The 15588-nt window shown below is 45.3% G+C and overlaps 1 protein-coding gene across 1 annotated transcript in view; it reads left to right on the top strand.

Moving 5' to 3' along the window:
- Positions 1–2473: 2473 nt before the first annotated feature.
- Positions 2474–15588, top strand: part of CD80 (CD80 molecule) — a 35858-nt gene continuing 22743 nt past the window's right edge. Inside the window, exons 1-2 of the mRNA XM_010357457.2 lie at positions 2474–2849; positions 4331–4628. Of these exons, the coding sequence (XP_010355759.1) occupies positions 4529–4628 (100 nt within the window). The 5' untranslated portion in view covers positions 2474–2849; positions 4331–4528. The remainder of the gene's footprint in view (positions 2850–4330; positions 4629–15588) is intronic.

Raw genomic sequence — 15588 nt, 5'->3', positions numbered from 1 at the left:
AAAAACCCAGGCTGGATTGTAGTGGTGCTATCTCAGCTCACTGCAACCCCCGACTCCCAGGTTCAAGTGATTCTCCTGCCTCAGCCTCCCAAGTAGCTGGGACTACAGGTGCCCGCCACCATGCCTGGCTAATTTTTGTATTTTTGGTAGAGACAGGGTTTCACCATATTGGCCAGGTTGGTCTTGAACTCCTGACCTTGTGATCCACCCACCTCAGCCTCCCAAAGTGCTGGGATTACAGGCGTGAGCCACTGTGCCCAGCTGGCGTCTTTGATGATAGGTAGGAAGCAGAAGACGCAAGTTTATTAAATAAAAGCTGCTGTCATTCCTGCCACCCCACTACAATACATCTATTTCTTTTGTTGTTTTTTTTTGTTTTTTTTGTGTCTGATTTTTGTTGTTGTTGTTGTTTGTTTGTTTTTTTGTTTTTCTTTTTGACAGAGTCTCACTCTGTCACCCAGGTTGAAGTGCAATGGCACAATCTTGGCTCACTGCATCTTCTGCCTCTTAGGTTCAAGTGATTCTCTTGCTTCAGCCTCCTGAGTAGCTGGGATTACAGGCTCCTGCCACCACACCTGGCTAATTTTTGTAGTTTTAGTAGAGATGGGGTTTTGCCATGTTGTCCAGGCTGGTCTTGAACTCCTGACCTCAGGGGATCCACCTGCCTCGGCTTCCCAAAGTGCTGGGATTACAGGCATCAGCCACCATGCCCGGCAATACATGTATTTCTAATGCCATGTTTCTACTTAATAGTAATATAGACAAGATAGGAAGGACACATAGGCCCGATCTTGGGCTTATATTGTCTTGATTTAAGGAAGCCAAATTGATTAAAGCACCAGTATTTCAAACGGTCCCTTTATTTGACACTCTGAAGGTTTTTTTATTTTCTAGAATGTTGCACCACAGTAAGATTCAGGTTGGGTGAGAGGTAAGCCTTTCTTTTTACATGAGGTGAAGGCCAGGATCCTTCTCACTGCAAGTTAAGTTTTAGGAAAGAATATGTAACAAGACTGAAAACCTAGAAATTGATTCTCTTAAAAACTATCAGTGCCCACATACCCTGTGAAAATCCCCAACTGTTCTCAGGGATACGAGTACTTCAGTTTGAAGAGCTTGCCTCAGCCCAAGTGAATGCATCTTGTGGCAGGGAAGTGCATGCATTGTGGGGTGCCAGTAGTAGTGATGCTTTAGAAGTGGACCTATTTAGAAGTGGAAAATGCCTGTATTCTTCCTCTCTCTTTCTTTAGGATGATTTTCACTCTCCCAACCTAATGGACACCCAGAAGCCTCATGCTTTCATCCTTCCTAGTCATCTTTTTATTTAAAGGGATCTCAGTGTCTTCAGTAACACTGAAAAATATAGGATGGCTAGCAGCTCAAATTGCGATTTTTGCTAGGAAAGTTTGTTTTCTAATGGCCTTAAGTCAATATTCAGACACTTCTATACCATATTCACAATGTTTGTCATGTTCATATACCATGTCTACTATCATTTTCTTATTTCTCTCTAAATGTACTCTTCATTCTACATGTTTAATTTAGAAGAAAAGCTATTGTGTCCACCACACTGAATATCCCTGCTGTCTTAGCCTGCATTCTCCAGAAAGCCAAGCTGGAGATAAAGGCTTGAGTGAAGTAATTTATTTGGAAACATGGGACCAGCAATGCAGGCCTGGGAAGGAGGCACAGCCAGTACAAGGAAGCCTCACAGAGGTGACCACTGTTAGGGGCCACTGGTACTTGATCCCACAGGGACTTTCTGGGGAGCCTCACGCAATGTCTGTCAGAACTGTTCACCTGGGAGGCAAAGGAGGAAGCAGTTATCCACCAGCTTCCAACCCTCTTTGGTCAAGAGCAGCTCCATGGGCATCGACTTCCCTGTATTTCTGGATTGCACATGCTTGAGTGAACTTTCAAAGAATGCCAAGACAGCAGAGCAGCCCTGGGTGAGGACAGAATGGAATCAAACTGTGGATCCTGCAGACCCATGCAAGGTGCTGTCAGGTTCCACCTGTGCAAACAAGTACACTGGTCCAGCATGGGTCAGCTGCTCATTCACAGGGGCTCCAGAATCCTGCAAAGGGGCACACGTGGTGGGTGGCAAGCTAATTGGAAATGGGAGTGATGGGCATGACTAAAGTCTTCCTCACTCCACCTGAGATGCACTCAGTTGTGGCTAGGGTGACCAGAATTCACTGTCCAGCGTCGCTGGCAAGAGCCCACTCTCTGAAGATGGTGGGATGCAGAGGTGGGAGTACAGTTGAGGGTGGTCTTGTGAGCTGAGCACTCTCCCAGAAGTGTTCCCTACATATGAGGTCGACAGCTTATTCCTGCAGGGACTCAGGAGTAACTCTGGGTGCTAAAACAAAACTTGAGACCAGCACAGCAACAGCCAGCCCAGGAAGTTCGCCTTCCATCACACAGCAAGGCTAGCGGGATGCCCCTCCCTCTTCTTGGGCACCATTCTTCTCTTCCCCTAGGCCGCCTGGTGCTCTTAGTGTTTTGTGTTTGTTAGTCCGTGCACGGTGGTGAGGGAGGCTGCTGTGTGATTTGCCCCAGCCACAGCCTCTGCAAAAGCCCCTGGGAGAAGACAGCAGCAGAGGGAGCTTCCTCTGCTGTCCAATAAAACTGCTGGCACTAACAAAGTACTTCTGAGTCAATTCAAATCTTCTGTCAAGCAACCGAAAGCTAGAAGGGGAAATGCCACCTCTCTGATAGATGACCCACCCGAAGAAAACGGAGCGACTTGTCATTGCTTTATAGACTGTGAGAAGAGAACATCTCAGAAGTGGAGTCTCATCTGAAATCAAAGGAGTTAAAGAAAAAGTGGAATTTTTCTTCAGCAAGTAAGTACATTTACTATTATCTTACTGTGGGATAGCTTGGTAGAACTAGTTACCAGCAACCTCACTGCTTTTTAAACAAACACACCTCCACTACCACCTCCTGGATCCATGCTTGCCCTCAAAGGAAACTTCAGGGTCTCATTCCCACAGGAGGCTGTGGCTTCCCAACACATTTGGAGCATCATAGTCAGAATTGTGGCCCTTTATTTTAAAATGTCCTAGATGCTAGCAAATATTATTTTTGTGGGCTGTATTTGAATTTCTCAAGCCAGTAAAATTCTAGTGAAAGTGGGAAAATCGCTTGAGCTCGGGAGGTTGAGACTGTGGTTAGCTATGGTCAGGCCACTGCACTCCAGCCTGTGCGACAGAGCAAGATTCTATCTTAAGAAAAACAAATTCTGGTGAATAAGTCTCTTTTAGCTAATCCTGCCTAAAATGTATGATGGATAACAAAACAACATGGCATGACTGGAACTCTAGCTTCAGCGTGGTCTCCAAAGAGGACACTCAAGTATTCTCCGAGCAGCACGGGGCTGTGTCCTAGCAGCAGCCTGAAGGGGTGACAGTGGAGCACAGTGTTCATTTTCATTTCTCAATTTTGACATATTTACTGGAAAAATTAAACCCTAGCCGTCTCACATGAGAGCACATGATTTTTTTTTTTTTCTCTGTCACCGAGGCTGGAGTGCAGTGGTGCAATCTTGGCTCACTGTAGCCTCCACCTCCTGGGTTCAAGCAATTCTCGTGCCTCAGTCTCCCAAGTGGCTGGGATTACAGGCACCCACCACCGCACCTGGCTAATTTTTGTATTTTTGGTAGAAATGAGGTTTTGCCACATTGGCCAGGCTGGTCTGGAACTACTGACCTCAAGTGATCCGCCCACCTCAGCCTCCCAAAGTGCTGGGATTACAGGCATGAGCCACCACGCCTGGACCTGGAGTACATAATTTTAATAAGTAATATGTGCACTGTCTTTTTTCCCTCCCTTTTTACGGATAGACTTTTCCGGTTATTGAGATCTCATACCCCTTTATGATATGTTATTTGAGCAGCAGGTTTAAATAATTGAGACACTTGTTTTCTTATGTTAATATGTCAAGAAAGAAGTTATTTCATAACTTAGGTCCTGCCTTGGACAAAATACACCCTTACTGTCTGCTCTGTGTTTCTTGGTATGTTCAGAAGAGAATTTGAACTTTTGGAGGTTGGCTAGCAGATATGGAGGGTCCTTAGAGCTCTCTGTGTTTCTAACCAAATCTTAATCCAGCCTATTAAGTAGAAAGCCTTTTCATGGAAGGGCTAGGTTGGTTCTTGGAACTGGTCCCCTCACAGAATTTCAACTTGCTTTCCCTCAGGGTCACACCCTGCTTTAGAGGTTGCTTAGGTTAAACTCTCTAATTTTAGCAGGCAACTCTGGAGTTTTACAACTCACAGTAGGCACACCTTCCTTCCTGGATGACTTTTATTTGTTCCTTTTTCAGGTTGTGAAACTAAATCCACAACCTTTGGAGACCCAGGACACCCTCCAATCTCTGTGTGTTTTGTAAACATCACTGGAGAATCCTCTAGGCCGGCAATTGGATTGTCACCACCCTGCCTGTTTTGTGCCTGGGAAGTGCCCTGGTCTTACTTGGCTCCAAATTGTTGGCTTTCACTTTTGACCCTAAGCATCTGAAGCCATGGGACACACATGGAGGCAGGGAATATCACCATCCAAGTGTCCATACCTCAAGTTATTTCAGCTCTTGGTGCTGGCTGGTCTTTCTCATTTCTGTTCAGGTAAGCAACTTTCAGGAACTTAACGGAGTCAACTGCTACAGGGTTAAGAGAAAGGAGGTGGGGTTCTCTGAGCTGCTCCCTTCTATTATCCTATCAGCTGGAAGGAACCTTCAGGGCATTTTCAGAACATTTTAAAGATGAGAAGACTGGTTCAAAGAGGTTAAAGGACATTCCTATCATCACACAGCAAGTTAGCAACCAAGTTAACTCAAGAACCCAGACGTACAAGGAAGCATGGAAGGGACAGTGTTATTTTAACAAAACCATAGAGCGGATTCATAATGTTCTCTTCCATTAGATGAGTATTAGATGCTCATGTACATTTTGTGATGTGCTAATACCAGCCTCAGAGTCCATTCCCAGACTATATTTTCATGATACAGCTCAGTGAAAGTGTCCTGCTTCTAAAGTTGAACAGTGGTGATCTTCTTTCCAATTTGAAGGCGGGAGAGTAGTTGAGGACAATTCCTCTTAATGATGTTAATCTTCTTAACCTTCTTAAGTTCCTCTTAATACACTAATCTTACTTGTTCTGTTTTGGATGCTGAGATCTTTTTTCAACATTGGCATCTGACTTTAAGTGGTATCAGATTTAACATAAAATTATATTTTTAGTTGTTTTTAATCTGCCACAGAGGTATTACATATATGTCCTGAAAGTAATAATTTGACTTCTAGAGGCTTTTGTTCCTGCCCAGGTGATCTTAAGAGTGCTGAACTTTTAGGACTGTCAAGAAGGGTGAAGCTTGTCCCTGCTGGCAGGATGGTTCTGATTTTTTTTCTTAAGTCAGAAAACAAAAGATCTGTTTTCTAGTGAGCAGCATACCTCCTGGTTTCCCAAAAATCAAGGAATTTGGGCTCCAGCATGATTTGCCAGTCTGCAAAGACCCGACTATTAAGGGTCTTTGTCTTAAAAACTTCTCACGTAAAGTACTGCCTAGAATATCAGGTGTGAGAGAGACGTAGAGGGAAGGGAAGAGGAGTTAGGGGCACACAGATGACTTGACTGCAATGGTGGTCATTTAAAATTTTCTCTCCAGAGCTATTTTGCATTGTTTTTAGAACCAAGAGAACCATGGCTTACATTTCACAATTTACACCTCAGATTTTGTATATATTTGACAGTTACATTACATTTCCAACAGTTACAATTTCCTTCTGGGGAGCTGGGGAAGCATTCCCAAACTAGTCTTCTGGGGAGTACAGAGGAGTTTAAAATATTTAGAAGGAAATTTGTACAGGCTTCCCAGAAATAAGGGAGGTGGGGAGAGAGAGAGAATAGAAAGAGGAAGAACGATAAAAAAGTAAAAGAAGACATAAAATAAAAATTAAAACCCAAACTTTAGAAACTGTACCAGGAAAATTAGAGTCAGAGTTAAATGGAAAGAGATCTTTGAGCTAAAGAAAGATGTTTAGGAAAGTACCTTGTTCTCCTGATTTTACTGCTGCTGTGACTAAGTCAATGAACCACCTACTGTGTCCCAGGTGGGCCACAAAGTTGAGGCTAGGATTCCTGCACTCAAAGAGGTCTGCATATGTTAGTTGGGGGAATGCAAAGCTAGCCCATGTAAAACAAGCAAAGAGCAATGAAATGCTTTGCCCTGATTGTAGGAGTCCAAGATCTGGGAAAGGGGGTACCAGACTGGGCTGCAGCAAGGAGGGCAGGCTTTACAGAGGCAGATGGATGATGGAGAGAGAATTCTGGTCAGGGCAACAGCCTGGACAAAGGCACAAAGGTAAGGATGAGGCTGGCACAGGTGTTTATTCTTTTGTTTAATCATTTATTAATTCAACAAACATCATCGAGAAGCAAGAGACTTTTCTTGGTCCTGGGGACATGGCTCGGGCATTTGTGAAATTTACTATCATTGGGAAGAGGGAAAGTAATCCAATAGCCACTCAAATGAATGTGTTTGTTTGTTGGCCAACAAACAAAGCCAAGTGCTTTGAAGGCAGGGCATAGGCACTGCCTCAGAAAGTGCTGTCTTCCCCTGTCAGTGAGGAGTGGCAGTGAGCTATGGGAGGAGCAGAGGAGGGACAGGCCCAGTGAGCAAAACCAGACCCTGCAGCAGTTGTGGGCTATAGTCATGAATCTGCATGTTATTCAGGATGCTGGAAGGGCTTTACCCAGGGTAGTGGTGCAGTCTACCCCAGCTCTGTTCACATTTGACATATACCAGTAACCTGGGGGTTTTGCTAAATTGCAGTCTCTAGCACAGGGAATTTTTTAGAGAAGTGAATCTATTTTGCATAATACTGTAATGATAGATACAAGTCATTATAAATTTGTCCAAATCCATAGAATATGCAATACCAGGAGTGATCCCTATCGTGTACTCTGGATTGGGGTGGTAATGATGTGTTAATGTAGGTTCATTGATTGTAACAAGTGGACTGCTCTGGCGCAGGATGTAGACCGTGGTGGAAGCTGTGAATATGTGGGGAGGGAGTATATGGAAATCCTCTGTACTTTACACTCAATTTTTCGATGAATCTAAAACAGCTCTAAAAAATAAAGTCTATATAGTTTTTTAAATGCTGTTTCCACTTAGGTGGGTCTGGGATGGGGCCTGAGAGTCTGCATTTCTAAGAAGCACCTAGGTGATGCTGATGCTGCTCCACCATACACTTTGAGTTTCAGTAGTAAAGGTGTAAATAACTTTAAAAAGGAAAAAGTGTTACTGAAGAAGGGCTTGCAGGGCAGCCCCCATGACTGTGCACAACCTATTAGGAGGTGATGTCAGTACTTACAGTAACTGATGATGTCTTTGATGAAAAGAATTGAGTCAGAGGGAAGTTGATGGAGAGTGTGTACCATGTAAAATTAGTGAGGACTGCCCAACGGGAGTGTAGGTGTGAGTTGTGCATGGTCTGTGGGAGGCGAGATTGAGTGAATAAAGTGGAGTAGGATTATAGAGGGCTTTATTCAGGGCAGAGATTTGCCACACTAGGCCTTCCATTCCTGCCCTGGGTCAGGAAGCTACAAAGGTGTTCCCCCTCTCCTCCTGCCCAGTCACTGATGCCCAGGGGAAGGGATCCCTCTTTCATGCACAGGGTGGAACCAGCCAGGCTCCTCTCCCACTCTAGGTCGGCAGGCACTGTCTATGGGGGCAGAAACGCCTGACTTTGTACTCCAGCAAAGTACAGTAAGTACTTTGTCAGTAAGTAAGTGGCAGTAAGTAAGTAAGTGACAGTAAGGCAGAGGCTCTAACAGAGCAGCCCTCAGAGGGACCAATGTGGGCAGCTTTTCTTTCAGAGCTGGAGTCCTTTAAGAGAGGGTCAGGTCTAAGGAGACGGGAAAGGCCTCCTGCAGGAGGAGGCAAGAGATGCAGCAAAAGCATTGCCTATAAGTTTATAGTCTGAGAACTCAGAGCTAGGAGAAAAGAGAATGCCCCAAAGAGCCACCATTCACAGAACACATCCTCCTCTCCCCGCAACACATACCGTTATGCTGCTGGCCTGGGGGTCCCATGAGCAGTGATTGTTCCCATCATCACCCTGACAACAGTTGTTCAAGTCCCTGAGCATTTTAAGGATATAAATACTGTGTAGAAAGAGAAAAAGATGGTACAGAGTATATGAGCGGGGTCTAAACAGAGGGAAAAGTCAGGAACAGTGTGAACACCAGGAGACACAAGTGTCAAGCCTACGGCTGCCAGAGGCAGCTCTTCCTGTCTCCTTTGTGTGGCTAGCACCTAGCCCAGGGCTGACACCAGCGCTGTCGGTGCTAGTTCACCTAATCAAACATTTAGACGGGTCCAAGACGGTCACTCCTGTTGGAAAGGTGTGCACAAACCAGGAACAGTAAAATCTCCAGGTGGTGAGACAATAGGTGACTTTCACTCTTTTCTATATCTTCCATTCTTTCTAAGAATGCTTATTTTATAGTCAGGGAAAATGTTTATTTAAAAAGCACACTTGTGTTTCCAGGGAGATCATGTATGTCCTGTCATTTGGTGAGTTTTAAGATGTTGTGCCAACTGCTTCTCTCCCTTCTCCACCAGCAGTGGCGATGCAGCTCCCAGATCCCTGCCAGGGCAGCCTCTCTAACGACTGCTGAGGTTGAACTCCCTGGGAGGGGCACTGCAGACTGGCCACTGCATCCTCCAGGCCTCCAGGCTGTATGGAGAGGGTGGGGAAGACTCAGGTCTTCCTAGTATGGATTCTTTTTTTCCCTTCATGTTTTATTTGCACTGACATAAAATTCAATGTTTTAAAGTATACAATTCAGCCAGGCACGGTGGCTCACTCCTGTAATCCCAGCATTTTGGGAGGCCGAGGTGGGTAGATCACCTTAAGTCAGGAGTTTGACACCTGCCTGGCCAACATGGTAAACCCTGTCTCTACTAAAAATGCAAAAATCAACCATACAAGGTGGCCCGTGCCTTTAATCCAAGCTACTCGGGAGGCTGAAGCAGGAGGATCTTTTGAACCCGGGAGGTGGGGGTTGCTGTGAGCCAAGATCACGCCACTGCACTCCAGCCTGGGCAACACAGCGAGACTCTGCCTCAATAAATAAATAAACAAACAAACAAACATACAAAGTGTACAATTCAGTGGGTTTTAGTATATTCGCAATGTTGTGAACCCACCATCACTATCGAATTCCAGAACATTCCCATCGTCCCAGAAACAAACCTGCGCCTATTTGCAGCTACTCCTCATTCGCCTGTACCCCATCTCCTCGCAAGCACTAATTTACTCTCTGTCTCTATGAATTTGCCTGTTCTGGACATTTCTTTTCTCTTCTTTTTTTCCAGAATTTAGGTAAGAAAGAATACTCTGGACATTTCTTACAACATGTGGCATTTCATGTCCATCTTCTTTCACTGAGCATTATGTCTTTTAGGTTCATCCATGTTGCATATGTCTTAGTACTCCATTCGCTTTTATGGCCAAATAATATTCTGAAATAATATTCTGTTGTAGACTGAGATCTATTTTTTCTTTTTGTAGCGATGGGGTTTTTGCTATGTTGCCCAGGCTGGTCTTGAACTCCTGGGCTCAAGCAATCCACCCGCCTTGATTGGCTCCCAAAGTGCTAGGATTACGGGTATCTGACCTAGATTGAGTCCCTGAGAGGTCCTTTTTTTTTTTTTTTTTTTTTTTCTGAGACGGAGTCTCGCTGTGTCGCCCAGGCTGGGGTGCAGTGGCGCGATCTCGGCTCACTGCAAGCTCCGCCTCCCGGCTTCACGCCATTCTCCTGCCTCAGCCTCCCGAGTAGCTTGGATTACAGCTTGTGAAAGTCCTCCACACAAAAATTAGCCCGCCACCACACCCGCTAAATTTTTTTGTATTTTTAGTAGTGACGGGGTTTCACTGTGTTAGCCAGGATGATCTCTGATCTCCTGATCCGCCTGCCTCGGCCTCCCAAAGTGCTGGGATTGCAGGCGTGAGCCACCACACAGGGCCGAGAGGTCTATTATTTGTCTAAAACTAGTGGTCTACACTTGTTGGCAAATAGCTTCCTCTCCTGGGTGGCTAGCAGCCCAGAGTTGAAGTGGTCAGAGCAGGAGGGTGGCCAAGGGGTCAGGAGAGGCAGAGGCTGAGGCCAGCACTGTTGAGTGTCCCCAGTGTGCCATACAGGCGAGCAGTTTCCACACATCCACCAGAAGGCGAGCGGCGTTGCCGTCCATCTCTGCCTTCTCTCCGCCTCCTCTCACAGCCTCTGCCCCTTTCTGACTGCTGCTGGGTAGAGGTGCCGGATGGGCTCCCCATGCCAGCTATGGGCACTGAACTTAGTTCAAGAATCAGCCAGTTACCATGGTGATGCTGGTCCTGTGGGGGTGTGGTTCAGCAAAGCAGGCTGTTGTGCATGAGAAAGGGCAGCCCCATTAAAAATCTGTAGAGCCTTCTACAGTTAAGAAAGCACGTTACATCCGGTATCCTGTGATCGCTGTGATAATTATGTGAACCAAGGAAGATAGTTATCTTGGTCTGTTTTGTGCTACTATAACAGAATACCTGACATTGGGTAATTTAGAAAGAACAGAGATTTATTTCTTACTGTTCTGGAGGCTGGGAAGTCCAAGGTCAAAGGGCTCACATCTGATGAGGACCTTCTTGCTGCATCATCCCATGGCAGAGGATAAAAAGGCAGGAGAGCATGCACGAGACACAGAGTGGGGAGGAGGCCAAAACCATCCCTTATAAGGAAGCCACTCTTGCTGTAGTGAACCCACTCCCAAGAAAATGGCATGAATCCATCCATGATGGCAGAGTCTCCATGACCTAATCACCTTTTAGCAGTCCCACTTCTCAACACTGTTACACTCGGAATTAAATTTCCAACACCAAAACTTTAGGGGACACATTCAAATCATAGCAATAGTATTATGACTGTTTTACAGAGATGGAACTTGAAGCCCAAAGAGGTTACCCAGCTTGCTCAAGGTTATGATTCTAATACACAGTGGATGGAGCCAGACCTCATTTCCTCATGCCTAACATGCATTCAGCAAGTATTTACTGAGCACCTACTATGGACCAGGTCCTGTTCTAGACACTGCAGATATGGCAGTGAACAAAGGAGGTAGCCTCTGCTCCATAGCTCCATACGTAATTATGTATCACATATACATGTAAATATACATCACAGTTGTAAAAATATGTATCAGTTGGAGGCAAGCCTGAAGAGAAACAAATCAGGCAAAGAGAATAAAGAGTAGCAGGATGGAGCTGGGAAGGGAGGATGGTGCTGTTCAAGGAGAGTCAGGGAAGGCCTCTTTGACAAGGGGCCACGAGAGCAGATGTGAGTAAAGTGGGACCTGAACTGTGTGGATCTCTGGGGAAGACATTGGCTCCCTCTAATGTCCCAGGTACTGTGGAGGACTTTTTTTTTTTTTTTTTTTTTTGAGACAGAGTCTCGCTCTGTCGCCCAGGCTGGAGTGCAGTGGCCAGATCTTAACTCACTGCAAGCTCCACCTCCCGGGTTTATGCCATTCTCCTGCCTCAGCCTCCCGAGTAGCTGGGACTACAGGCGCCCGCCACCTCGCCCGGCTAGTTTTTTGTATTTTTTTAGTAGAGATGGGGTTTCACTGTGTTAGCCAGGATGGTCTCGATCTCCTGACCTCGTGATCCACCCATTTCGGCCTCCCAAAGTGCTGGGATTACAGGCTTGAGCCACCACGCCCAGCCCTAGGGAGAACTTTTATGCGCAGTATTTCATTTTGAATCCTCACACCCACTGGGTTGGATAGGTGTCACAATGCCCATTCAAAAATGGCTAAGCAAGCTCAGTTCAACCAAGTTTGAGACAGTAATATTGAGATTTCCGGTCCCTGACTCTTCCCGTCAGAGTCACTGAAGCAGACAAAACCGTTAGACGCATGTCAGTTTCAACTGCTTTTTGTCTGTGTGTGATGGAGTCCCTAAAACAGACAAAATTGATATAAATTTGTTGGGCAAATTTATAATGACTGTTTTCTGTCTCTGTGTGGTGGAACCCTGAAAACTGGGTTCCTGTGTGAATTTCCAAATTGGAAGATTTTGGGTTCCTCTTTTTAGTTCTATTCTTCTTCACACTTATCATCAGAAGGCTGGACAAAAACTCCTTAGAAGCCATCATCAAAATTACATGGTTTCTCTTTCAGTTACGCTATCTCTTTTGCTAACATCACCACATACCAAAATCAGTGAGAAATATTGGATTCTTTTTGGGTGGGAACAAATAGCTCGGTGGGGAAAGACCGTATTATTGGGGGGCCCAGAGAAGTGAGTTGCTGTCTGGCCCATAGCAAGACCAGAGTCCTATATCTGACATAACCCTTGAGTGAAATGAAAGGTAAGAGTTAGCAGTGGGAGGAGGGAGAAAGAAATATTGAAACTCTTACAGAAGACCTGCTATGTCCTTGGGACTTTTTATTTATATCATTTAATTGAATTGAATTTTCCAATGATCCCAAGGGGTAGGTGTCATACCTATTTAGAGATGAGGAAACAGATGAAACAGCAAGTGGCTGAGCTGGAACTAGAATCCAATCAATGGAGATGGATAGCCCATGTTCCTTCTACATCTCATTTTGCTCTCCTTGCAATACTAGGAGTGTCTGGGTTGTCATTTGATCTTTAGCTAATATAGCTTCACTTTGAAATATGCTCCCCTCAAGTATATCTTTTTATTTCTTCCCTTCTTTCAGTTGTATTCCCTAAAACAGGGACCGGCAACATTCCACACAATTGCTGAAGGGGTGCTTGGACTATTCTGCATTACCTCACTTTGCTATGCAAATGCCCACCATCACAACACTCTCTTGTTCAGTGCTGTGGTGGGGCCGTACCCAGTCTCACAGAGGCCTGAGAGTGGCTGGTGAGATGGAAAGGTGCTAGTGCCCCATGATCCTGCTGTCTAAGAAGAGAGAGGGCTTGGAAATGAAGTCCCTAGACATGGGTCTCCCTAAGGGGGTCTGTATGGCTTCAGGGAATACAGGGCCCAGAAGGCACAGCATGACAGCACTGGGCAGGGGGCACTGGGGCCTTAGAGGGATGCTGCTTTTAGGTCCTACAACAGCCTAGGAAGAATGACCATGCCTTCTAAACCAAAAATCAGAAAATATAGCCTGCTAAGGAATTTTGGTGCTATTGACACAGAGACTAGTTTAGATACTGATGTGCTGATATTTCTTGGTTATACGGATGGAGAAAGGAACAGAATGTTTTAAACAACACTTCTAGCAAATACAGGTTGGAGGGTAACTGTATAGCGTGGACTGCAGATAGCCAAAGAGATAAAGGCAGGATATAGGATCTATTTAGGGTACCTGAAGACGGTAGAAATAGTCCAAAGGTATAAGCATGGGAGTCATTTCAGTCTGAAACCATGGGATCAATCAGGCCTGGAAAGAAAGGGACCCTGTTTCTTTTTTATTTATTTGTTTATTTATTTTGAGACGGAGTCTCACTCTGTCACCCAAGCTGGAGCGCAGTGGTATGATATTGGTTCCCTGCAACCTACGCCTCCTGGGTTCAAGTGATTCTCCTGCCTCAGCCTCCTAAGTAGCTGGGATTACAGGTGTGTGCCAACACACCTGGCTAATTTTTTTGTATTTTTAATAGAAATGGGGTTTCACCATGTTGACCAGGCTGGTCTCAAACTCCTGACCTCGTGATCCACCCACCTCAGCCTCCCAAAGTGCTGGGATTACAGGCTTGAGCCACGATGCCCGGCCTGAGACTCTATTTCTTAAACCAAAGGGCTCAGTGGTAGGGCTGGGTTGGAGTGGGGGGTGGGGGACAGTGTTGGCTTACTTACTGGAACTGGGGCCTAAAACTGAAGAAATCAATAAAGAAGAATGGCTCTAAAAGCCTGGGCCAGAAAGAAAAAAATGTGTAAAACTGGGGCAGTTTCTTTTCCTCAGCTCAGTTTCCTCATTTGTAAGATAAGGCCACGAGAATGAATGATCATGGAAATCCCTTCCAGACCTCACAGTCCTTACTATGACTTTCATATCCCCTGGGGCTGAGTACATTGTTTAACCCATGGTTGGCACTTATATCCAGGCCTTCTCAGGGGACCAGTGGACTTTCTCCCTCACTAGGGATCCCTGTCTCTGTCCCCAACTCCTGGCCCATAGGCATTTGGCTATATACATAAAACAAGCAAGTGCCTTTCCATATTTCTGAATGCTCAAGATGTCTCGTCATGCTGGGCGTGGTGGCTCAAACTTGTAATCCCAGCATGTTGGGAGGCTGAGATGGGCAGATCACCTGAGATCAGGAATTTGAGACCAGCCTGGCAAACATGGTGAAACATTGTCTCTACTAAAAATACAAAAATTAGCTGGGTGTGATGGTGGGGGCCTGTAATCCCAGCTACTTGGGAGGCTGAGGCAGGAGAACTGCTTGAGCCTGGGGGTGGAGGTTGCAGTGAGCCGAGATTGCACCACTTCACTCCAGTCTGGGCAAAAGAGCAAGACTCCGTCTCAAAAAAGAAAGAAAGAGAGAAAGAAAGAGAGAGAGAGAGAGAGGAAGGAAGGAAGGAAGGAAGGAAGGAAGGAAGGAAGGAAGGAAGGAAGGAAGGAAGGGAGGGAGGGAGGGAGGGAGGAGGGAGGGAGGGAGGGAGGGAGGAAGGAGAAAGAAGGAAGCAAGGAAGGAAAAAGAAAGAAGGAAGGAAGGAAAGAAAGAAAGAAAGAGAGAGAGAAAGAAAGAAAGAGGTGTCATATGCAGATGCAGGGGAAGGGGAAGATTCTGGATTACTCTTGAAAGGTAACATCACTGGAAGAGCTTTACCCATTTGGCTGGGTGTTGAACTGGATGTAGGAGCAGCACTCAGTGGTATGGGCAGGTGGAAAAATACGGCAATTTGCTTGTCAGTATATCAATAGGTATATCAAAGGTGTAAGGTGGCTGCTAATATATTGAATTCAACTTTAGGCTGCAAACATAGATTTAGGTAAAGGAGGTGACAACCCAGTTCTACTCTGAGCCAATCACACAGTAGATGTCTGGAATGTTAGATTTAGTGGACTTTGCTCTCTCAAAAAAAATATACACACAAATCAAACTGTGTAGTGAGGAAAGTGAGGGCACTCACTTTCAATACATCAATAAGGAATGGGGGCAGATGGGAACATGCAGAACTATCTGAGAGAGGACATCACTATACTCAGATATCTGCAAGTCTTGTCATGTAAGAAGAATGAGATGTGTTTTGTAATGCCTGTAGAAAATAGAGGGAAACAGACTTCAACATAAAGCAAAGCAAAACTTCCTCAAACTGTCCAAAGATGAAATCAAAAGCCTTAGAAGTTAGTAAATTCCCCACCCCTTGGAGAAAGGAGAATGGGATTCATATTTGGTGTGCATCTAGGCACTGAAATACAGTATATGCTTGCCGTAAATTATCTCATTTAATCCTCATAATAACCAATGTGAAGACTGGGGTTCAGAGAAGTAAAGTAAATTGCTTGAGGTCACACAGCTACTGTGGATTTTATTAAACACAAAAAGCCCATGTTCTTTC

The sequence above is a fragment of the Rhinopithecus roxellana genome, chromosome 1 (assembly GCF_007565055.1).
Source record: "Rhinopithecus roxellana isolate Shanxi Qingling chromosome 1, ASM756505v1, whole genome shotgun sequence".
NCBI classification, from domain to species: Eukaryota; Metazoa; Chordata; class Mammalia; order Primates; family Cercopithecidae; genus Rhinopithecus; species Rhinopithecus roxellana.
The sequence above is the reverse complement of the archived record's forward strand: the minus strand, read 5'-3'. Positions and strand labels throughout refer to the sequence as shown.